The 24,802-nt window shown below is 47.9% G+C and overlaps 1 protein-coding gene across 3 annotated transcripts in view; it reads left to right on the plus strand.

Annotated features, from left to right (window-relative positions):
- Window positions 1-24,802, plus strand: part of ARRB1 (arrestin beta 1) — a 137,926-nt gene that overhangs the window by 88,690 nt on the left and 24,434 nt on the right. For all 3 annotated transcript variants that reach the window (XM_079973935.1, XM_079973933.1, XM_079973934.1), the window contains exons 3-8: window positions 11,933-11,993; window positions 18,040-18,084; window positions 19,822-20,018; window positions 21,302-21,361; window positions 23,660-23,727; window positions 24,317-24,452. In XM_079973935.1, the coding sequence (XP_079830061.1) occupies window positions 11,933-11,993; window positions 18,040-18,084; window positions 19,822-20,018; window positions 21,302-21,361; window positions 23,660-23,727; window positions 24,317-24,452 (567 nt within the window). The remainder of the gene's footprint in view (window positions 1-11,932; window positions 11,994-18,039; window positions 18,085-19,821; window positions 20,019-21,301; window positions 21,362-23,659; window positions 23,728-24,316; window positions 24,453-24,802) is intronic.

A 24,802-nucleotide genomic window follows, 5' to 3' on the forward strand; every position in this document is an offset into this window, starting at 1 on the left:
GACTACTGCAATGCACTCTATGTGGGGCTACCTTGGAAGGTGACCCTGAAACTGCAGCTAATCCAGAATGTGGCAGCCAGACTGGTGACTGGGGGCGGCCGCTGAGACCACATAACACCGGTCCTGAAAGACCTACACTGGCTCCCAGTACATTTCTGAGCACAATTCAAAGTGTTGGCGCTGACCTTGAAAGCCCTAAACGGCCTTGGTCCAGTATATCTGAAGGAGCATCTCCACCCCCATCGCTCAGCCCAGACACTGAGGTCCAGCGCCGAGGGCCTTCTGGCGGTTCCCTTGCTGCAAGAAGCCAAGTTACAGGGAACCAGGCAGAGGGCCTTCTCGGTGGTGGCACCCTCCCTGTGGAATGCCCTCCCACCAGATGTCAAAGAGGAAAACAACTACCAGACTTTTAGAAGACATCTGAAGGCAGCCCTCTTTAGGGAAGCTTTTAAGGTTTAATATACTGTTGTATTTTAATATTCTGTTGGAAGCCGCCCAGAGTGGCTGGGGAAACGCAACCAGATGGGCAGGGTATAATGAAATTATCATCATCATCATCATCATTTTCATTATTCAGTTTGGGCAATGAAAACGAAAGACTCGGCTGGGTCACTGAAGACTCTTTCTGACTCGGCTGCGGGGCTTGCCTCTGAGCTGACTCGAAAATTGCTTCTTTGCATTTTGAATACTATTCCCCCCTCCCCTTTTTCCATGGGACATGAGTTTCTCCAAAGCAGGACTCTTGCTTGCTGTGGGTAGCGGGGCTGAACCCCACACCTTTTGCGAACTAGGAAACACTGTTTCTGCAAATTCAGAACAAGAGGAATAAAACAGGCAAACACCCAGAGCTTTCTCAAAAGGCATTCTCAGTATTGGACGGGACCATGGTTCAGTGGTAGAGCAGCGTTCAGAGGGTCCCGGGTTCAGTCCTGGAGCGTCATAAGGGTGAGGTGGTGGTGGGTGGAGGACATTCAGAGAGCTTTGGCTCTGTGGATATTTCCCTTTGATAAACAATAGGTCTGCATGGAACAAAGAGGGACAGGCTGGAATTGGGGCAGCCAGCCTCAGGGGGTGGTAAAGAGGTGCAACAGCAGTGGGAAGGTGTCAGGATGCCTGGGTCCCCAACTCCCTTCCCGGCAAGGAAAAGGCAGTTTTCAATGGGCTCTCCGGATGACCTATTTAGTGAGCATTCATCCTCATTTGCCTGCACTAAGCTTTCCAGGATGTTGTGTTACATCTGGTGTTGACATTTGCTGCGATTTGTTTGTGGGGAGCTTATACAACTCTGAGGGTGCCTCCTGCCCTCCATCTTTATTTGCTTGTGGCATGTTTACACATCTCCCCATGAGTCATTGGTTGGCGTCTCGCTTTTCCAAACCGCAAAACGTCCAGCTGTTTTGCTTTTTGAAGCAGATTTGTTTTGCCGTGTGGCAGAGCACTTCGATCCACTTCACTTGTGTTAAACTAGCTGTTGCATGACACCACAATGTCTGAGGGGGAATCCAAGTCTTCACTTTCCTTGGAATGAAGGTCAGATGAGACTCCGGTGTCTTTAGAATACAGTGGTACCTCGGTTTACGAACTTCATCTGTTCCAGAAGTCCGTTCTTAAACCGTGGCGCACTTTCCCTAATGAGGCCTCCCACTTCCAGTGCCCTTCCACTGTTCGTCTTCCATTCTTAGACCAAAGTAAAGTTTGCAAACCTGGATACTACTTCCGTTAAACCAAATCGTTTGTTCTTAAACCACTGTATCTGGTTATACAGTAGGCGCTCAGGTTGTGAACGTTATCTGTGCGGGAGGCACGTTTGCAACCCACAGTGCCATGCCTACGCACGCACAGGTCGCGATTCGGCGCTCATGCACAAAGCGCGATTTAGCGCTTCTGCGCATGCGTGACTGCTGAAACCCAGAAGTAACCCGTTCTGGTACTTCCGGGTTTCGGCACGTCCATAAACCGAAAAAACACAACCTGAAGCATCTGTAACCCGAGGTATGTCTGTATTTCCACACATATATATAACCTGAGCATAAGATGGAGTGGCTCAGAGCATCGATACCCCAACAGATCTTGCTTCTCCATTTGCCACCGTTGTGGATCCAGCCCAGAGCAAGCAGGTCTCTGTGTCTCCATCTCCCAGCCGGCTTTCAGCTCAGCTCAAACACAACTCTCTCGCTCTCGTTCTCCTACCCAGCAGATAGGTGAGGGGCCTGGAGGAAAGGCCCAGCCATTCGCATGAAGGGCACTCTGGCTTAGTGGCAGCTCTTGCACCCCAGCTTATTCTTTGGGGATGCTGTTGAGGACACTGAAGTGGACAGCGAAGGCCATTGTCCTGCCAATATTGTGCTGATGCCTGATTATCGTCTTCCAAAACAACTACTCTGTTCTGAACCTTAAAATGGGCTAAATAAAAAAATTTTAAAAATTGTCCAGTAGCACCCTAGAGACCAACTAAGTTTGTTGCGGGGTATAAGCTTTCATATGCATGCACATTTCTTCAGATAAATGGAAAGCATAATACCAGTGGTCAACAAAAGAGGTTCAAAGATGCTCTCAAGGCAAATCTTTAAAAATGTAGCATAAACACTGAGAATTGGGAACACTGGCCTGCAAGCGCTCCAGTTGGAGAACAGCCTTTACCAATGGTGTCAGGGGCTTTGAAGACACTCAAACTCAGGACGCAAGGGAGAAACGTGCTAAGAGGAAGGCACACTTGGCAAATTCACACCGTGATCAACTCCTGCGCAGAAACCAATGTCCCCACTGTGGAAGGACGTGTGGGTCCAGAATTGGTCTCCACAGTCACTTACGGACTCACTGTTAAAACCGTGTTTATGGAAGACAATCTTATTTGGCTGCAAGGGATTGCCAAAGAAGAAGAAGAAGACCTACAAATAAACATGTCTGAGCAGCACAGCAACATCCTCTGTTAGATTCCAACCTTCCTTGGGCACAGGACCCAAAACATTGGAAGGGACTCCAGGCATCATCCAGACTGACCCCACCCCCAACCGAAAACATGATGTTTTGGTATGCACTCGAATCCTTCTTGCATGATAATGACACCTTCACAACCACCCTGCGAGGTAGGCTCGGCTGAGAGACGCTGACTTTTCAATTCCCACATGGGTGCCTCTCCTGAACAGAGAAGCAGGTGTCTGCCCACCTGACGGTAACCCAGGCCTCTCCAGGGGCAGACAGACCTTCCTGGCAGAGGTCGTTCCAAGGTCGCCGTTGAGCTGGATTCACAGCTGGAGCTCAGCCTTCAAAGAGATTTTGAGCCACCCCTGGTGTCCTTCGCAAGGACCCATCTGCCACCGAGGCAGATTCGTAGGCAGGCGACTCTTTTGATAACCACAGTTGTTTTCTTCCCAGATGTCGGCTGCCGGCGACGGTGAGTCATGCAGCCGCCTCCCGAGCCCAAGCCCTCGAAATGTGATTGAGATGGAGGCTTATTCAATAACCTAATTGGATGAACTGCAGGGTCAGGGAGCTAATCAGCTGCGCCTGGAATTCCAGGGGCTTTGCAAAAGCAAGACTATCGCGCTTCGTAAAGCTGATGCCGAAGCCCAGGGGGGGGGGTTGGGGGAAGGGGGAGATGGAGACAGAGTCTGGGGTAATAAGGGGAGCAGGCGCAATGCAAAGAGCCCTGCTAGATGGCTGATTGTAGAATCGTCAAGATGGAAGAGTCCCCCCCCCAGAGGTCAAGCACGAGATCTCACAAGAGCTTGGATGCTTTAGTTGCTGGGGAAACCCAGCCAGATGGGCAGGGTGAAAATAATAAAATTATTATTATTGTTGTTGTTGTTGTTGTTGTTGTTGTTGTTATTATTCCAGTTCCTGCATTGCAAGAGCAGTGGACTGGATGATCCTTGGGGGTCCCTTTCTTGCCAGTCCTGGGCTGGGCAGCCCAGTGGCCTGATTCATCTTAGGGCAGCTTCCCGCAGCTGGGCTTAAGAGTCAAGAGTATTCATATGTGGTTCTTGTGCTAAGGTAAAAGCTTACTGGGAAATGATATATAATGAAACAAAAAGGATGTTGAAAATAACCTTTGTTAACCCCCCCCCCCCAAAAAAAAAAACCAGAAGCTTTTGGGAATTACAGGGACACAACTACTTAACCTGTATAGAAACTTATTCATATATGCTACTACAATGGCTAGAATGTTACACACCCAAAAATGGAAAGAAGCAAAAGCCCCAGCAAAGGAAGTAGGGATACAAAAATTTATGGAATATGCAGAAACGGCAAAACTTACCAGAAGGATAAGAAATTCAAGATAAAAACCTTTTTTTAATAAAAGAATGGAAATGGTTTATTGAATACTCACAGATAAACTGTGAGCAGATAAGAACATTGGCAGGACTGTTGTAATAACCTGCCGTTTCATAAGAGTTTATATTTAAAGAAGACGAATAAATGAGCAAATTAAGTCAGTTTGGACGTGCAGAAGATATTAAAAATAAATTTAAGGAACCGCAGAAAGAGGGGGGAGGAAGCCAAGTTTTGAAATGTCAAAATGATTGTGAAATTAGTGAAATGTATAAACTTGAAAAGTATATCTTTAAAAAAGAGAGTCGAGGGTACCTGTTGATGCTTTCCCTTTCCACACCTGCTTCTCTCTCCCTTCCCACTTGAGAGCTGGGCTCGTAATTGTTTTTAATGATGCGCCTGATGTAGCCGCCCCTCTGATTAAACCACTTTAATGTGGTCCTGTTCAGGCAGCGCATAAAGGTTTGAGAAGAGCTCTCTGGCCTTCCATGAACTGCTTATCCTGGCCTTCCTGGAGGCTGGAAGGGAAGAAGGCAAGGTCTGCATTTGAATTTGAATCGAGTGGATGACTCACTGCCTCTGCGCCAGGAGCACCAGCGATTCCTGGAGTGCCTGTCGCTGTTTCCGAAGGGCCCTATCCTGCACTGCCTCCCTCTCCACTGGGGCGGCTTCTTATGGCAGCCTCATGGGCACTCTGCGCTCAGCAGACACCCCCACAACTGAGGGTTTCACGTACAGGTTAAGCAGGAAGATAGTCTGCATCAGGTCTGGTCCTAATGTTAGTGAGGTTTAGGCCTGGGCAATCTATCAGTGAGTGAGAGCAGTGAGAGATTTTACTTTCTTGGGCTCCATGATCACTGCAGATGGTGACAGCAGTCATGAAATTAAAAGACCCCTGCTTCTTGGGAGAAAAGCAATGACAAACCTAGACAGCATCTTAAAAAGCAGAGACATCACCTTGCCAACAAAGGTTCGTCTAGTTAAAGCTCTGGTTTTCCCAGTAGTGATGTATGGAAGTGAGAGCTGGACAGTAAAGAAGGCTGATCGCCGAAGAATTGATGCTTTTGAATTCTGGTGCTGGAGGAGACTCTTGAGAGTCCCATGGACTGCAAGAAGATCAAACCGATCCATTCTGAAGGAAATCAGCCCTGAGTGCTCATTGGAAGGACAGATCCTGAAGCTGAGGCTCCAAGACTTTGGCCACCTCATGAGAAGAGAAGACTCCCTGGAAAAGACCCTGATGTTGGTAAAAGATGGAGGGCACAAGGAGAAGGGGACGACAGAGGACGAGATGGTGGGTCAGTGTTCTCGAAGCTACGAACATGAGTTTGACCAAACTGCGGGAGGAGTGCCTGGCGTGCTCTGGTCCATGGGGTCATGAAGAGTCGGACACAACTAAACAACAACAACAATCTATCAATATATCATCCAAAACCGGTTTGAAGTGTGTATCATGATAACCTGCCTCATAATTTTGGACCTGCCAATGTATTGCGAATCGTGGCATGTGTGTCTGCTATGAAAAAATCACGATGTGCCAAGATGTATAGAACAAAAAATGAATGTTGGAAATGTAAGGAGAAGGGAGGTACTTTTTATCATACGTGGTGGACATGTAAAGAGGTAAAAGCATTCTGGGAAATGATATATAATGAGTTAAAGAAAATGTTTAAAAACACCTTTGTTTTAAAAAACCAGCAGCTTTTTTATTGGGAATAGTGGGTAGAGAGATACTGGGACAAGATAAAAAAATTATTCTTCTATGCAACAAGTGCAGCAAGAATTTTGTTAGCCCAAAGATGGAAACAACAGGAGCTACTAACAAAGGAAGAGTGGCAGTTGAAAATGATGGACTTTGCAGAACTGGCGAAACTGGGGGAAAGAATCCGGAACCAGCGAGACCAAGCATTCCAAAAGGACTGGAACACATTTATATTATATTTGAAAGACAACTGTAAGCAATTGACATCATTAGCAGGGTTATCTGCAGATCTGTAAGGTGAAATTGCTACCTATTCAGGTTGAGTAATATAATATTTTAGGTAATGATATAACAAGGATAGGAAACGAAGCAAAATGTAAAGATGTAAAGTTTAATTTTGTAAACCATCAGACGGGAGGAAGGGAAGTTGTTGGGCTTAGTCGAGGCAAAGAGAGAAAACAAGAGGGTTACGATGTTACGTAATGTGATTATACGTAAATCCAATAAAAATCGTTCAGAAAGAAAGAAAATGTGTCTCTCTATTCCGGCAGCCCCCGCTAGCTCAGCCGGCTCAGCTCTCCCTACGTCCTGCAGCGGGCAGAGAATCGCAAGAGCAGGCACCGGCGAAAATCACAATGTGGGTGGAACCGTGCAGCCAGCGAATCCCTCTACATAGCTCCATCCTTTTTTCAGACGTTGCGATCAATATATCGCAATGCTTAGCTGGCAATATATCACGTTGCTAAAAACCACCTATCGCCTAGCCTTGGTGAGGTTGATGCTTCTGATGGCAGCTGATGCCACTGGGGAAGAAGACTTCTACACGCGGCACATAGTTGGAACTGTGTAACTCTCTCCTGCAAGAGGCAGTGAGGACTCTGCCATTGTTATGTACTGAGTTGAATAGGATCCAAAATGCAGCAGTCTGATTTGTCCTAGAACAATAGGATCCAGAATGCAGCAGTCTGATTGGTCCGCAGGAGCCACCCAATCCAGCTCCAGGTGGAAGTGAATCCGCAACCTGATTGGCCTACAGGAGAATCCCGGAATTAGCCAATCACACGGAGCCCATTGTGTAATAATGTATATAAAGCAGACACTTTGGGGGGACTTGTATTCCTCACTACTATGAGCTGAATAAAGAGCATGGAATCCACACTCGACTCCGAGTATATTTCAGCCATCCTTTCTCTCTCTGCTCCTCCCTCTTCATGCCTCTTCTGGTTCTGGGAAACCAGCAGGGATGGGAGCTGGTTGCACCAAGAGTGGCGGAAAGCCTGACTTCCTCACCAGCCAGATTCCTTGCTGCCTGTCTGCCCCCCTCTTCTCCAGCTTCCCCTTCTGCCACTGATTCTGGACTGCTGTCTGTCAAAGACTCTCCCAGCTCACTAAACCCTGTTGCCTCTTCAGCTTCCGTCACCTCCTCCTTCCTGTCTTCTCCCTCTGACCACTCATCACCCCCTGTCCCCTGGCTCTGAGCAAAATTGAGGTTTCTAGAAAGTGTGTTGAACTGTAGGCATTGAAAGTCTTCTGACCGTTGAGTAATAAACAGTGCTTATCCTTCCAGGCATGGAGCTTAAGTCTCTTGGTGGCCATAAAGACTTGCAAAACCCGGATAAAGCTGCTTTGGAGCCCTGGAGGAAGGCTGATCTTTGCCAAGTTTACAAGAAACCTTTCCCCTCCATTGCCGATTCCTGTGATCCCATGGGGTTGAGATGGATGACCCTTTGGGTCCCTTCCAGCTCTACAGTTTTATGGAACTAAGAGCACGCAGGCCCGTTTTGGCTGCTGGCGGGTAACTGAGCGATTAGGGCCGGACGGCTATAAAGCGGGAATTGAACAAAGCCTGCCTGGTTTTCCGCCACAAGCCTTGTAAATCTTTCTTTCTAAATGCTGCGTAAGATGGATGAGCCTCTGAAAACTAGACATGGTCCAGCACAGCAGTGGGGAAGATCATCCAAAGTCTCCCTTAAGCTCCTCTCGGAGCCATCTGTCGGCCAAAGAAGTGCTCAGCTTAGGTTGCCTTTGTTAGTCTGCCCTCCTTTCTTCAAAGCTGTTGTTTTTGTCGTTTTGATTTGAAGTTGATCAAGGAAGAGTTTACAGAGAGCAGAGCTCACCCCTGCCCAATTTTTATTAGCAAAGCCCTCCTTACTCTGGGAGTAACTTGGCAGCAAATGTCAGCAGCAGAGCGCAGGCTGGGCATATAAGAGACCCCACATCCTACCCTTGGAATCTCCAGCAGAGAACTGGAGGTTTGGGTAAACAGTGGAACAGTTTGTCTGCATGCAGGTTCAGACCCCAGTAGGACTGGGTGATATATCAATATATCGCTAGAAACAGGTTTGAAGTCCATATTGTGATATCGGTTTCATAATTTTTGACCTGCCAATATGTCTCGAATAATAATAATAATAATAATAATAATAATAATAATAATAATAATAGTCATACCTCAAGTGTGGGAAAATGGTCATGATCTTGGTGTGAGACTGATTATTTACGGATGGCGAGCGGGTTCTCGTCACTCAAGTTGAATGTGCTTTGGGTTGAGAGCGTTCGAGTCGCGCTCCGCAGCAACCCGGAAGTAACGGAGCATGTTACTGCCGGGTTTTGCCGCTCGCACATGCGCAGGCGCTCAAAATGACGTCATGCGCGGAAGCGGCAAAACGCGACATGCCATCGCGCCTTGCGTTCCATTCGGGATGCAAACAGGGCTCCGGAATGGATCCCGTTCGCATCCCAAGGTAATAATAATAATATATTACTTATACTCTGCCCATCTGGCTGGGTTTCCCCAGCCACTCTGGGCGGCTTCCAACAAAATATTAAAAATACAATAAAACATCAAACATTAAAAACTTTCCCTAAACAGGGCTGCCTTCAGATGTCTTCTAAAAGTCAGGTAGTTGTTTATTTCCTTGACATCTGACGGGAGGGCGTTCCACAGGGCGGGCGCCACCATCAAGAAGGCCCTCTGCCTGGTTCCCTGTAACTTCTCGCAATGAGGGAACCGCCAGGCGGCCCTCGGAGCTGGACCTCAGTGTCCAGGCTGGACGATGGGGGTGGAGACACTCCTTCAGGTATACTGGGCTGAGGCTGCTTAGGGCTTTCAAGGTCAGCACCAACACCTTGAATTGTGCTTGGAAATGTACTGGGAGCCAATGTAGATCTTTCAGGACTGGTGTTATGTGGTCTTGAAGGCCGTCACCAGTCTAGCTGCCGCATTCTGGATTAGTTGTAGTTTCCAGCAGTGGCATAGCGTGGGGGGTGCAGGGGGGGCCGGCCGCACCGGGCGCAACATCTGGGGGTTAGGGTTAGGGGGCACAAATCCACGGGTTAGGGGGCGCAAATTACTTGCCTTGCCCCGGGTGCTGACAACCCACGCTACGCCACTGGTTTCCAGGTCACCTTCAGCCCCACATAGAGCGCATTGCAGTAGTCCAAGCGGGAGATAACCAGAGCATTCACCACTCTGGCGAGACAGTCCACGGGCAGGAGGGGTCTCATCCTGCGTACCAGATGGAGCTGGGAGACAGCTGCCCTGGACACTGATGAATCCTATATCAGTTATGTCACAGTGTTTAGATGGTGATAGATCACAAAGCTGAAAAGCAGATATCGCCCAGCCTTAACCCCCAGTGGCATCTTCAGGTAGGGATTGTGGAGACACCCAACCCATTGCTGCCAGCCAGTGTAGGTTGTACTGAAGCAGATGGACCTGTGGCCTAACTCAGAAGCTTCCTATGTTCCTACGAACTGCTTTCTAAAAACTCTGGAGAGTTGCTGCCAGCCAGGGATGACGCTGGCTCAATGGTTGGGATGGGACAGATTTCTGTGCTCCATTGAAGCGGCAGCAGTGGTTGCTGTTATGTGCAATTGCTGCGTGTGGTGTTTTACAAGAAAGTAAGAGCCTGTTGGATCAGGCCAGTGGCCCATTGAGTCCAGAATCCTCTTCTCACAGTGGCTAACCAGATGCCCACTATGGGAAACCCTCAAAGCAGAATTCAAACGCAAGAGTAATTCTCCTATCCAGCAACTGACACTGAGCAGCATCGCTGCCTCTGACTGTGGGATTATTTATTATTTACTTGCTTAGATTATGTATTTATTCATTAAAGTTATATACAGTCATACCTCGGGATAAATACGCTTCAGGATAAGTGTTTTCGGGTTGCGTTCCGCGGCGACCCGGAAGTAATGGAGTGCGTTACTTCTGGGTTTCACCGCTCACGCATGCACAGTCAAATGACGTAATGCGCAGAAGCGGCGAAACGCGACCCGCGCAGTCGCGTCTTATGTTCTGTTTAGGATGCGGACGGGTCTCCGGAACGGATCCCGTTCACATCCCGAGGTACCACTGTACCACCTTTTTTAGAAATTTTAATAAACATCTTTGTTGATTTAAAATACTATCATACAAATACATTACAAATGGTTACAATGGAGTTTCACATGAAAATGAAAAAAAGAATAACAAGAATAAAAATAAAGAGCAAAAAAGAGTTAACATTAAAATAAAAGAATATCGGTTGTATTATCATATCATGACCAATAAAGTCTTCTGGAACAAAAACGTCCAATCATTCTCATCGTACTTTTTCTAATATCTTGATTTTATCACACAGTTTATTTTATAGCTTTTCCTACATATTCTTCTAAGATATTTTTTCCCATTTATTTATTATACACAAGTATCATTCAATTCTGCCAGGATAGTTTCATTTTTACAGTGTGATCTTATATACTCCTTGAATAATATCCATTCTCTATATACTTTTTGATTTGTTGTTGTTTAGTCGTTTAGTCGTGTCCGACTCTTCGTGACCCCATGGACCACAGAATGCCAGGCACTCCTGTCCTCCACTGCCCCCCGCAGCTTGGTCAGACTCATGCTGGTAACCTCGAAAACACTATCCAACCATCTCGTCCTCTGTCGCCCCCTTCTCCTTGTGCCCTCCATCTTTCCCAACATCAGGGTCTTCTCCAGGGAGTCTTCTCTTCTCATGAGGTGGCCAAAGTACTGGAGCCTCAGCTTCACAATCTGTCCTTCCAGTGAGCACTCAGGGCTGATTTCCTTCAGAATGGAGAGGTTTGATCTTCATGAGACTCTCAAGAGTCTCCTCCAGCACCATAATTCAAAAGCATCAATTCTTCGGCGATCAGCCTTCTTTATGGTCCAGCTCTCACTTCCATACATCACTACTGGACTTTTTGATTTAGGACTCCCCAAACTTTTCCAGTCAGCTTTGCTAAGTGAATATACTCTACCATGAGTGTTTGCCAGTCTATTATTGTTGGTATTGATTCACATTTCCAACTTCTGGCTACGAATATTCTTGCAATCATAATTATGTATTATGATTGAATACATAAACAGTGGTCTTGTGTTTTGCTTTATTTCTGTTGGTAATATTCCTAGAAGGAAAATCTCCAGTCCTTTTTTTTGATGTTAAGTTTAAATAATTTTTTTAATTCGTCATATATGTTATTCCAAAACTCGCTTATAACCATACAAGTCCACCACTATATACCACCTTTCATCATGAGACCACAAAGCAGTTTACAACATAAAAACAAATAATATTAAAAATCTCTCTCACACACACACACTTTAAAAGGCCCTATGTGTATTAACGGCTGAAGGCCTGGTTGAAGGGGAATGTTTTCTCCTAGCATCTGAAAATATATAGTGAAGGTGTCAGGCGAGCCTCGCTGGGGAGAGCGTTCCACGAGTGGGGACCCACCGCAGAAAAGGTCCCTCCTCGTGTTTTCACTAGATGCGATCCTGCCGTCATGCCTCTCACAGCCCATCTGCTCTGCTCACATTTTAAATGGCTGATGGCGCTTGCGCGGCTGTGTGTGCATGCGGACATCGGTTGATAACATAGTGAGAAACCTTACTGTTGAATCAGCTGGGTGCTGACAGCCGCCTTATGCCTTTGTGTCTCCTCTCTGCAGCTCACTGTCTACCTGGGCAAGAGGGACTTTGTGGACCACATAGATGTCGTCGATCCAGTGGGTAAGTGCGCTCTGGGCTGGGTCCGGCGCCCGCTGAAGTGCCGCAGAGAGGCACGCCCTCAGGCGCTGCTCTCTTGAGACATCCGTCTCGTGGGTCCGGGAGATGGTCCTACAGACCTGCGATGCAGCTGCCTTGCCGAAGCGAAAAAGGATTCCTTCATTGCAGAGGGCTCGGACAGATGACCCTCGTGGTCCCTTCCAGCTCTGCAATTCTGTGATGCTATTGTTCTATGATGTGAATGCTCAGTTGGGAGATTACCTGGGAGGAGGGGAAAAGCAACAACAACCTTAGGCACCGCTTCTTTAAAAAGTCACCGTTCTTCTTTACATTCATATGCGATGTCATCTCGCGGCATCGCAGTGAAGGCGGTGAAGGTCCTGTGTGAGTGCCTGGAGGCGGTTGGAGAATGGATGGCGGCTAACAGATTGAGGTTGAATCCTGACAAGACAGAAGTACTGTTTTGGGGGGACAGGGGGCGGGCGGGTGTGGAGGACTCCCTGGTCCTGAATGGGGTAACTGTGCCCCCTAAGGACCAGGTGCGCAACCTGGGAGTCATTCTGGACTCGCAGCTGTCCATGGAGGCACAGGTTAAATACGTGTCCAGGGCAGCTGTGTCCATTGTTCTGCCTGGACACTGAGGTCCAGCTCCGAGGGCCTTCTGGCGGTTCCCTCCCTGCGAGAAGTGAAGCTACAGGGAACCAGGCAGAGGGCCTTCTCAGTAGTGGCGCTCGCCCTGTGGAACGCCCTCCCACCAGATGTCAAAGAGAACAACAACTACCAGACTTTTAGAAGACATCTGAAGGCAGCCTTGTTTAGGGAAGCTTTTAATGTTTAATAGACTATTGTATTATAACATTCTGTTAGAAGCCGGCCAGAGTGGCTGGGGTATAAATAATAAATAATAAATAAATTATTATTATTATTATTATTATTATTATTATTATTATTATTATTAGCTCAGCAAGGCAGTGGGGCTTCCCAGGCTGCCCCTGTGGGGCTGGGACCTGGGACCGGCTGGGGTGAAAACAGTTCATGTCGAATCCGAGACCTGGGAGAAGAAGCAGTGGAAGAGGACTGGAAGAAGTTTAAGAACTATTTGCAGAAACACTGTAAAGTGTATGAATGCTAAAATGATGTTGGACATGAAATAATATGGCATTAGCGGTACAGTGTTAAAAAATATGCAAAAAAATGCAATAGAAAAAGGGTGGAAAATAAGCTTATATTATGTCAAAGTAAACATTATGATAAAAGTGTTTAATTATAAGGAGGAAAGATTGGAGACATAATAGAGTGATCATAATAATTTGAAAAGAGCTTTGAAGAAGGGTAAGGATTTGCTGTATTTGATTGGACAAAGAGGAACACAAAAAGGGGAGGTGCGAGGAAGTCAAGAAAGAAGGCTATGCAAACATGAATTTAAAAATTGGAGTTTTTATTCTTAATTCATATTTTTTCTCTTTTTTATTGATTTATGTCTGTGATTGTTTTTGCAGATTTGTATTTTTCTGATGTTTTTTCTTTTTTTCCCTTTCTGTTAAAATAAATAAATATTTAATCAAAAAAAAAAAAAAAAGGAAAACAGTTCATGTCGTCCGAGGAAGCACGTGTCGATGGTGGCACTCATCTCTCGGTTTCTGGGAAGATCACAAATCTTACTCATGGTCTGGGGCATTCCAGGCTTCTGCTGTGAGTCACGCTTAGGCTGCAGATGAGTAAACCCACTCTGGCCAAAGGGGTGAATGAAATAATTCACACAAAATGCAGTCTGGTTGTATTCAGGCACCACTCTATCTATCACGCTGCTTCTTAGTTACAGAGTTCTTGGGATGGAAAGACAGAGGGAGAGATGAGGAATTAAACATCACTGGGCTTAAGCCCAGAGCAGGTGGAGAGGCCCTCCATCCCCCTCTCTCCCACTCTCATAGAAATTATCAGATTGTTGAATTGGAAGGTATCTAGTCCAGGAATCGCAGGTGAAGAATTCCTGATAGATTACCATCCAACCTCTGCTTAAAAACCTCCAAGGTTCCACCGTTGAACAGCTCTTACTGCCAGAAAGTTCCTCCTGGTGTTTAGTCAAATTCTCCTTTCTCCTCATTTGAATCCATTGTTCTGGGTTCTCGCCTCTCCTACGCAACCTGATGGAACGGCTGGTTGCCTCACACGTTTAGCTGAATCGGATCCTTGTGTTTGTGTGTCTCAGTGGAGAATTCCTTGCAGGAAATTTTAGCTTGCCTTGTTTATCACCCAAATATAAACCTCTAGATAGGAGGCAAGGTGATGCCACGGGCAGAGCCCCCAAATGTTCATTTTTCTCTGCCGTGCCAATTCAGACAGATCCAGGTTTTAAAGCTGATTGGCACCAATTAGCTCCCAAAGTACCACAGTCCGTACTGGAGTCCGTAGCCCTGTTGCGCGTGCTGCAACAGTGCCAACAGTTCCTCGCTCTGCGGCTTTGTGTGTGTGGTGCTTTCTGCTTCCTCTGGTTATTTATTAAGGCCAGCAGGCTGCACGGAGCCTCCATCACCTCTGATCCGGAGGATTCCTGTTGCGGATGTCGGGTGTTTTGCTTTGTTCTCTGCCCCCCACGCCACCACCCACTATTTAATTACCGCCCTTCCTCTGGTGGCACATTGAACCAGCAGCGAAGGCTTTTTCCTGTCTGCTAATTTCTCCAGCCTGGAAATCTGCAAAGCCTGACTCATCTCTGCAGCAACCTTTGCTCCGACGGGAGCTGATCCTGCAGATTTGACGTTCCCCAGCAGCTCTCAGTTCTGTCCTGTCTTCACAGAACCATAGACTTGGAAAGGGACCCTTAGGATCATCTAGTCCAACCCCCAGGAATGCAGGAATTGGCAGCTGTCCCATACGGGGATTGAACCAGCAACCTTGGCGTTAACAACACCACGCTCTAACCACCTGAGCTATTCTCCCCATTTAAGAAATTAATTGGCTTCAGCATTTAGAGGGGGAGGGAGGCTCAAACTTCTCCATCTCATCTGTGCTTCAGAACTTTGAGGTTTCCATATCAGGGGCAAATCCTGATACAGTTGCATATGGGCAGCTTTAGTTACTGCCACAAACCACCCAATCTATGAGTGGCAAAAGGTTCCAGGCACTCACCTGGGTTCCTTGGAAGGTTAGCAGAGACTCTGGCACCTTTAGGATATCTGGTTTTATTTGCACATATATAAACCTGAGCATGATAGGGACGCGGGTGGCACTGTGGGTTAAACCACAGAGCCTAGGGCTTGCCGATCAGAAGGTCAGCGGTTCGAATCCCTGCAATGGGGTGAGCTCCCGTTGCTCGGTCCCTGCTCCTCCCTACCTAGCAGTTCAAAAGCACGTCAAGTGCAAGTAGATAAATAGGTACCGCTCCGGTGGGAAGGTAAATGGCGTTTCCATGCTCCTCTGGTTCACCAGAAGCGGCTTAGTCATGCTGGCCACATGACCCGGAAGCTGTACGCCGGCTCCCTCAGCCAGTAAAGCGAGATGAGCACCGCAACCCCAGAGTCGGCCACGACTGGACCTAATGGTCAGGGGTCCCTTTACCTTTACATTAAACCTGAGCATAAGGCTCAGGGGCTCACATCATTGACACCCAAAGAGATCATTAGTCTCAACTGTGGATCCAGCCCAGATCAAACAGGTCTGGGTGTCTCCATCTCCCAGCCAGCTTTCAGCTCAGTTCAAACACAACACTCTGGCTTCTCCTACCCAGCAGATAGGTGAGTTGGCTGGAGGAAAGGCCCAGCCATTTGCCTAAAGGGTACTCTGGCTTAGTAGCAGCTCTTGCATCCCAGCTTATTCTTTGGGGATGCTGTTGAGGACAGCGAAGGCCATTGTCCTGCAAATAAACATGTCTGAGCAGCACAGCAACATCCTCTGTTACATTCCAACCTTCCCTGGGCACAGGACCCAAAACATTGGAAGGGACTCCAGGCATCATCCAGACTGACCCCACCCCCAGCCCAAAACATGATCATCATCATAATAATAATAATAATAATAATAATAATAAAATTGTCCAGTAGCACCTTAGAGACCAACTAAGTTTTTTCTGGGTATACTATGTGGTACCTCGCAAGACGAATGCCTCGTAAGACGAAAAACTCGCAAGACGAAAGAGTTTTTCGTTTTTTGAGTTGCTTCGCAAGATGGATTTCCCCGTGGGCTTGCTTCGCAAGACGAAAACGTCTTGCAAGTTTGTTTCCTTTGTCTTGCAAGTTTGTTTCCTTTTTCTTAAAACCGTGCATTCAGGGGGTGCAGTTGCGACTTGACTTCGAGGAGCAACTCATAGCACACGGTGTGGTAGCCTTTCTTGAGGTTTTTGAAGACTTTGGTGATTTTTGAAGCTTTTCCAAAATCCGTGCTTCGCAAGACGAAAAAAATCGCAAGATGAAAAAACTCGCAGAATGAATTAATTCTGTCTTGCGAGGTACCACTGTATACTGTTTGTTCAGATATATACTGAAACAGAAGTCCCCAGACCCTATATATCGTGGGAGGGTGGGGTGGGGTTTTTCTCAGAAGGGTATTTGGAGATGCATGATTGACTCAATGGGTATGGTAAACCTGTGGACAAACTGTTAACACCTGCAATTAGTCCTACAGGAAAAAGCAAGGGATAGTATGCAGATGGCCAAAAATAGCTTTAGCATGTGTAGTGAGACAAGAATCCAGTATCTCTATTAAGACCAGGTCTCTCCATAGTTTTCAGTTTAGTGATAAGTAATTCAGCAACTTCTCTTTCAAGTCTGTTTCTGAAATTCTTTTGTAATAAGACAGCTACTTTGAGATCTTGTGTAGAATGTCCTGGGAGACTGAAGTGTCCTCCTACTGGTTTCTCTGTCTTGTGATTCCTGATATCAGATTTATGTCCATCAACCCTTTGGCGTAGGGTTTGGCCTGTTTGTCCAATATAGAGAGCTGAAGGACACTGCTGGCTTTTGATGGCATACAGAATGTTAGAAGATGAGCAATTAAATAGTCCTGAGATGGTATGTTTGATGTTGTTGGGACCAGTAACGGTGTTGTCTGAGTGTATGTGGCAGCAAAGTTGGCATCTGGGCTTATTGCAGGCTCTGGTACCAGTAACAGATAGGTAGCTGTGTTGGTCTGCAGTAGTCGAAACAAAATTTTAAAAAATTAAAAAATTCCTTCTAGTAGCACCTTAGAGACCAATTAAGTTTGTTATTGGTATGAGCTTTCGTGTGGATGCACACTTCTTCAGATACTGGTTCTCTGGTACCAGTGTCCATGTTAGGTCTGGTTGCTGTATTATCGTGGGTGACTTCTGTTTCAGTGTATCTGAAGAAGGGTGCATGCACACGAAAGCTCATACCAAGAACAAACTTAGTTGGTCTCTAAGGTGCAGGGACGCAGGTTGCGCTGTGGGTTAAAGCCTCAGCGCCTAGGACTTGCCGATCGAAAGGTCGGCGGTTCGAATCCCTGCGGCGGGGTGCGCTCCCGCTGCTCGGTCCCAGCGCCTGCCAACCTAGCAGTTCGAAAGCACCTCCAGGTGCAAGTAGATAAATAGGGACCGCTTACCAGCGGGAAGGTAAACGGCGTTTCCGTGTGCGGCTCTGGCTCGCCAGAGCAGCGATGTCACGCTGGCCACGTGACCCGGAAGTGTCTCCGGACAGCGCTGGCCCCTGGCCTTTTAAGTGAGATGGGCGCACAACCCCAGAGTCTGTCAAGACTGGCCCGTACAGGCAGGGGTACCTTTACCTTTACCTTTAAGGTGCTACTGGACATTTTTATTTTTATTTTTTCCCGAATGCATCAGACCAACACGGCTACCCACCTGAATCCAAAACATGATGTTTTTGTATGCGCTTGAAACCAGATATCGCCCAGCCCTTTTCATCCCCACATCCCGGGTTCTGAGACTTCTCAATACTCCCACTGTTCCTCTGCATCGAACCAAGACGTGTCGCCTGCTATGTTTCCGTGGACAGAGCGGGGAAGCTATACTAACCCATGCAGAGCAGAAGTACCAGGTTTGCATTGCCCTCATACCTGCCTCTCGTTCCTTTTGCAGATGGCGTCGTGCTGGTCGATCCAGAATACTTAAAAGAAAGGAAAGGTAACTCCGGTGTTTATGTGTGTGGGGGTACCTCAGGCTTTGGGGCTGGATGCGGCCCTCCAGACCTCTCTGTCTGGCTCTTGGGAACCTCCCCATGTCAGGGCCCCTTCCCAGGCCACGCCTTCTCTCCTCGAGCCGCACCCCTCACAGTCCTTGCCCCACACCCTCCGAAAAGGCTTTTGACTGGCTGGAATGGGCCCTTGAATGGTGAGAGTGCCTCCTTGCTTGTCTGAATGGAAAGGTGGGCGATGGGAGAGGTGGAAAACTCTGACCTGCGCCTGGAATCCTGCAAAGGTGAGTTTTGTGCCAGTTGCCTGCTTTATTATTTTATTATTTACTTATTGCCCAATTTTCCTCCAAGGAGCTCAGTGTGGTGTACGTGGTTCTCCTGCTCCTCACAACAGGTTAGGCCGAGTGACTGGCCCAAGATCACTTCGTGTGCATCATGGCCAAGCTGGGAGTTGAACCCCCGTCTCCCAGGTCCTAGTCCAGACCTTTAACCACTACACTACCTGACTTTTGCCTCTGGCTTTGCTCACACCTGGCAAAGCGGCCCCCGGAAAGCTTCCCTCTGCTGTCTTGTACTTGCAAAGGCTTTCTTGTTCATTTCTTGTGTACATGGTCCTCCTCCCATCCTCACAACAACCCTGCGATGTAGGGCAGGCTGAGAGGCAGCACCCAAGGTCACACCTAGCGTGCTCCGTGGCCAAACGGAAATTCAAACCCAGGCATTCTAATTACTACACCAGGAACAGGGCCTTCTCAGTGATGGCTCCGACCTGGTGGAATGCTCTGTCCCATGAGACCAGGGCCCTGCAGGATTTAACCTCCTTCCACAGGGCCTGTAAGACAGAGCTATTCCGCCTGGTTTTCAATTTGAACTTGGCTTGATCTTTTATATCCCTTCCTTCCCTCCCCCTCCCCTTTTTATGAAGATTACCCGCTCTGGGATCCCACAGCTCATTCTCCCCTGGTCTCCTCGCTGGCCCAAATAGGACTAATTTAGCCAGCTAGCCCTGGTGATCATCTAATGTTTATTGGATGGATTGCCCCCCTAAATTGATTTTTGAATTCTGAATTTATTGTTATTCATGCTTTATACTGTATTTTATGCTGCTTTTTTGTTGTTGCATCAATTAAGTGTTTTAAATTTGTTGTTAGCTGCTCTGAGCCCGGTTTTTTGAACTGGGAAGGGCGGGATATAAATAAAATATTATTGTTATTATTATTATTGTTATTATTATTATTGTTGTTGTTGTTGTTGTTGTTGTTGTTGTTGTTGTTGTTGTTATTATTATTATTATAGTGTATTTTAAAATGGGGTTTTAGAGGGTTTTTTTAGGGGTTTTTGAATGTTTTATGTAGTTTTTATGTAGTTTTGTGGTAGTTTTATGTAGTTTTTATGTAGTTTTATGTAGTTTTTCAATTTCATTGTTCCGCAAGGGACAATGACAATAAAGATATCATTATCGTTATCATCATCATCATTATTATTATTACACCACACTGCCTCTTGGTCAATGTCCGATGACTCCATGAGCTCGGCTGTTGGCGGCTGCCCCATTTCTCATTCTGCGGTTGTGCTGCGTCGCTCGAAAGCCGCCTTGGGGGTTCGGAGGGCAGTGCAGAAACGCGACGAGTCTGACACAAGCCCTGGGCACAGGTGGGAAACGGGCCACTTCCGGCCCTCTGTGTTGTCCTTTGCGCCACATGCCTTCCTCTCTGCCCTGCTTGCAGTTTTCGTGACCCTCACGTGCGCCTTCCGCTACGGCCGCGAGGACCTGGACGTCCTGGGGCTGACCTTCCGCAAGGACCTCTTTGTCGCCAACATCCAAGCCTTCCCTCCGGTCACTGAGGAGAAGAAGCCTCTGACACGGCTCCAGGAACGGCTGATTAAGAAGCTCGGTGAGCAGGCCTACCCTTTTACCTTCGAGGTACGGATCCTTCTTTCTCCCCCCTACCTTTAGCTCCCCTCTCCCCCCAGCCCTCCTTCGCCAGTCGCCCCACCCCAGGCGACGTTTGCACCTTGCCGACAAAAAATTCTCACAATTGGGCAGCTGCTCCAGCTTCACAGCAGGTGATCCAGTTGCTCCCCTTCCTCACCCCGAAATCGCCCACGTGAGAAAATTTCTGGCCACCCAAGGGCCACGCTTTCTGCTGGGCGGGACGGGTAAAAGGGGGTTGGGCTAGATGACCCTCGGGACCCCTTCCAACTAGACAGTTCTAGGATTCTGTGAAAAGGGCACCCTTCTGTATGCGGTGCATCATTAGCCTGTGGAACTCTCTGCCACTGGAGGCAGTGAAAAGCATGGTGGCAGGTGGCTGGCAGGAAAGCCAAGGGACCCCCCAGGAGTTTAGCCCTGATCCAGAGTTTCTCACGTTTCGGAGCTGTGCCATTTCTTTCTTTTGACTACTTATGCTATGCTGCAATGATGTCTTTTTTTTCATGATGCTTTGAACTATATAAAAATATGTATGTAGAGTTAAACTATGGAACTCTCTGCCACTGGAAGAAGCGATGGCCAGATACCTAGGGGACTTTAAAAGAGGATTGGACAATTCATGGAGGAGAACAGAGCTATCTTATGATGGCTACTAGCCAGGGTGGCTATGCTTTGGCTCCACGTCGGAGACAGCAATGGTTCTGAATGCCAATGGCTGGAAACCATAGAAGGGGAGAGAGGGCTCTTGAGTTCGAATCCTGCTTGTGGGTTTCGCTTTGAGCCACCTGGTTGGCTGCTGTGAGAGCGGGCTGCTCGACTAGATGGACCCTTAAAAAGGTAAAGGGACCCCTAATCATTAGGTCCAGTTGCGGACGACTCTGGGGTTGCGGTGCTCATCTCGCTTTACTGGCCGAGGGAGCCGGCGTACAGCTTCCAGGTCATGTGGCCAGCATGACTAAGCCGCTTCTGGTGAACCAGAGGAGCATGGAAACGCCATTTACCTTCCTGCTGGAGTGGTACCTATTTATCTACTTGCACTTTGACGTGCTTTCGAACTGCTAGGTGGGCAGGAGCAGGGACCGAGCAACGGGAGCTCAACCCGTCGCGGGGATTTGAACCGCCGACCTTCTGATCAGCAAGTCCTAGGCTCTGTGGTTTAACCCACAGCGCCACCCGCGTCCCTAGATGGACCCTTAATGAAATGTTAATACATACACAGACTTTGGCATTGTTGGTGACGCTGTCCCTTACGCGGGACATTTTTCCCGTTCCAGATCCTTCCCAATCTTCCCTGCTCCGTGACGTTGCAGCCGGGACCCGAAGACACAGGAAAGGTAAAAAAAGAAAGAAAATGAAATAAAGAGAGGAGTAGGGAAAGGGTGCTGATGACAGCCCTGGTGAATTGGGGCAGTTTCAAGACATCGTAATGCATCGTTTCCTGCTTGGCAGGGGGTTGGACTCGATGGCCCTTGTGGTCTCTTCCAACTCTATGATTCTATGATTCTATTCTATGATTCCTGCACAGAAGGCACAGGCCCCTTCTTTTCTTCATGCTGCCTTTCCCCAACCTGGTGCCCTCCGGGTGTGTTGGGCTTCAGCTCCCATCAGCCTCTGCAAACTTGCTTGACAAACAGGGATCATGGGAGTTGTAGTCCAATGAACCAGTTTGGGGGAAGCTGCCTTAATGCGTTATTTTGGGAGCTCTCTCAGCAGGCTTTTGTTTCTTTCGGTGTGTTCCTTTAAGAGACCACAGTTGACAACAGCGCCGTCTGCTGGCCATTAATTTCAATGCCATGCAATGTACTTCAGTCCACTTAAGGGTTGTACAGTTCATCATTACATGTCTTTCGGCGCCAGGTGAAAATATTCCTCTTTACCCACGCTTTCGGCCATTAAAAATAATCTATGACCTATTAAATGTAGGGGGGCATGTTATTATGATTTTATTATGCTGTGTATGTCTTTAATGTTGTACACTGGCCTATGAACTTTGGCCAAAGGGTAGAATAATAATAATTAATAGAATAATAGCGATAATTAGAATAATAGTGTGTTGGTTCCAAGGATCATCAAGGCAGTTTTTCCTAAGGCCAACAGGTCAAGATAAGGGGAAGCAGAACTTACAACTGGTTTAGGATTTATTATTTATTTTTTTCATACTACAGTGGTACCTCGGGTTACAGACACTTCAGGTTACAGACTCTGCTAACCCAGAAATAGTACCTCGGGTTAAGAACTTTACTTCAGGATGAGAACAGAAATCGTGCTCCAGCGGCACAGCGGCAGCAGGAGTCCTCATTAGCTAAAGTGGTACCTCAGCTTAAGAACAGTTTCAGGTTAAGAACAGACCTCCAGAACGAATTAAGTTCTTAACCCGAGGTACCACTGTACTTATACACCGCTTAGTTGTAGGAACAAACCTCAAAGCGGTTTACGAAAAGATGAAGCGGTAAAACCGAAAAGAATTTAAAACCCTATGTTTTTAAAAAGTACAACAATTCAAAATGCCGAAGCAGATTGAAATTCACATCAAGAGTCTCAGCATCTGGGTGGTTGTTGTTGTTTAGTCGTTTAGTCGTGTCCGACTCTTCGTGCCCCCCTGGACCAGAGCACGCCAGGCACTCCTGTCTACCACTGCCTCCCGCAGTTTGGTCAAACTCATGCTGGTAGCTTCGAGAACACTGTCCAACCATCTCGTCCTCTGTCGTCCCCTTCTCCTTGTGCCCTCCATCTTTCCCAGCATCAGGGTCTTTTCCAGGGAGTCTTCTCTTCTCATGAGGTGGCCAAAGTCATGGAGCCTCAGCTTCAGGATCTGTCCTTCCAGTGAGCACTCAGGGCTGATTTCCTTCAGAATGGATAGGTTTAGTCTTCTTGCAGTCCATGGGACTCTCAAGAGTCTCCTCCAGCACCAGAATTCAAAGCCATCTGGGTAGGCGTGTGTAAAAAAGATTTTTTTGAGCAGACACCGAAAAGAGTACAGTGGACGCACGGGTTGCGAATGTGATCCGTGCGGGAGGCACGTTCACAAGCCGCAGTGCCGCGTCTGCACGCACGCATGTGCAGGTCGTGATTTGGCGCTTCTGCACATGCGCAAAGTGCGATTTAGCGCTTATGCGCATGTGCAAGTGCCGAAACCCGGAAGTAACCCGTTCTGGTACTTCCGGGTTCTGCGCGGTGCACAACCCGAAAACGTGTAACCTATAGCGTCTGTAACACGAGGTATGACTGTACATCAATAAGCAGGGAGTTCCAAAGTGAAGATGAGCAGAGGTGCTCCTCTTGGTTTCTCCGCTGCCCTCAGAAGTGTGGCAAAAGGCGGCCTGGGAGAGGGCTTCCTCTGTGGTGGCCCCCAAATTGTGGAACACCTTCTCCAACGAGGCTTGCCTGGCACCTTCCTTGCGAAGCTTCTGCCCTTTTATTTCGTGTGGCCGGACTCCTCGCAATATGCCAAGGATGCTTTAGTTGCTATTTCTGCATTATGGAGTGGGGGGTGGACTAGATGTCCTTTGGGTTCCCTTCCAACTCTATATCTCAGTGATTCTTTGGCTTAATCTGTTCTTGCTTTTGTTCCAAACTGCTTCTATCTGCCATCGTTCTTGACGCTGCTTCTGCTTCCTTCTCTTCCCTCCTAGGCTTGCGGTGTTGACTATGAAGTGAAAGCTTTCTGTGCAGAGAGTCTGGAGGAGAAGATCCACAAAAGGTGGGTGCAGCGACTCTCCGGGTTTTGCAAAGGTAAAGGGACCCCTGACCATTAGGTCCAGTCGTGGACGGCTCTGGGGTTGCGGCGCTCATCTCGCTTTATTGGCCGAGGGAGCCAGCGTACAGTGTACATGTGACCAGCATGACTAAGCCGTTTCTGGCGAACCAGAGCAGCACATGGAAACGCTGTTTACCTTCCCGCCGGAGTGGTACCTATTTATCTACTTGCACTTTGATGTGCTTTCGAACTGCTAGGTTGGCAGGAGCAGGGACCGAGCAACGGGAGCTCACCCCGTCGCGGGGATTCGAACCACCGACCTTCTGATCAGCAAGTCCTAGGCTCTGTGATTTAACCCACAGCACATAGATACATTGATCAGTGAATTCTTACATTTGATATTCTGCAGCAGAAGCCCTTTGAATAGATAGGAAGAAACTGTGAGCAAGTGTTTTTTGGGGACAAAAGTGATTGGGCTGGTTTTGGTAGTGGGCTGCATGTGCATGATATCTGCTGGAGGGGCAACCCCCCCCCAACCTATACATAAATTCCTACAACACCCCTTAATGTCCGCTCTCCCGCACCCCTGCAGGAACTCGGTGCGCTTGGTGATCCGCAAAGTCCAGTATGCGCCGGAGCGGCCGGGGCCGCAGCCGATGGCTGAAACCACCCGGCAGTTCCTCATGTCGGACAAGCCCCTGCACTTGGAAGCTTCCCTGGACAAAGAGGTATCTTGCAGGCCCTCATTTTGTGCCCGTTTTCTAGAATCCGCTGGGCGGTTCTTGCTGTCTTCCCTTCCGGGATTGGGTTGTAGTTTGGGCCAAATCCTGACTCCACTCGGAGGCTGCCTGCTTGTTTCGGGCAGACTCTCGGGGGTGGCCTCGCCCAGGGCCGGATTTAGGTTTGATGAGGCCCGAAGCTACCGAAGGTAATGGTTTACCAAACTTGAGCATCCAGCTGTTTTGGACTACAAATCCCATCACTGGTCCTGATAGCTAGGGATGATGGAAGTTGTAGTCCAGAAACAGCTGGAGACCCAAGCCTTCATCCCGCTGCCCAGGACAGGCTTTGCGCGGCT

Source organism: Podarcis cretensis, assembly GCF_951804945.1.
Source record: "Podarcis cretensis genome assembly, chromosome: 4".
Classification (NCBI taxonomy): Eukaryota; Metazoa; Chordata; class Lepidosauria; order Squamata; family Lacertidae; genus Podarcis; species Podarcis cretensis.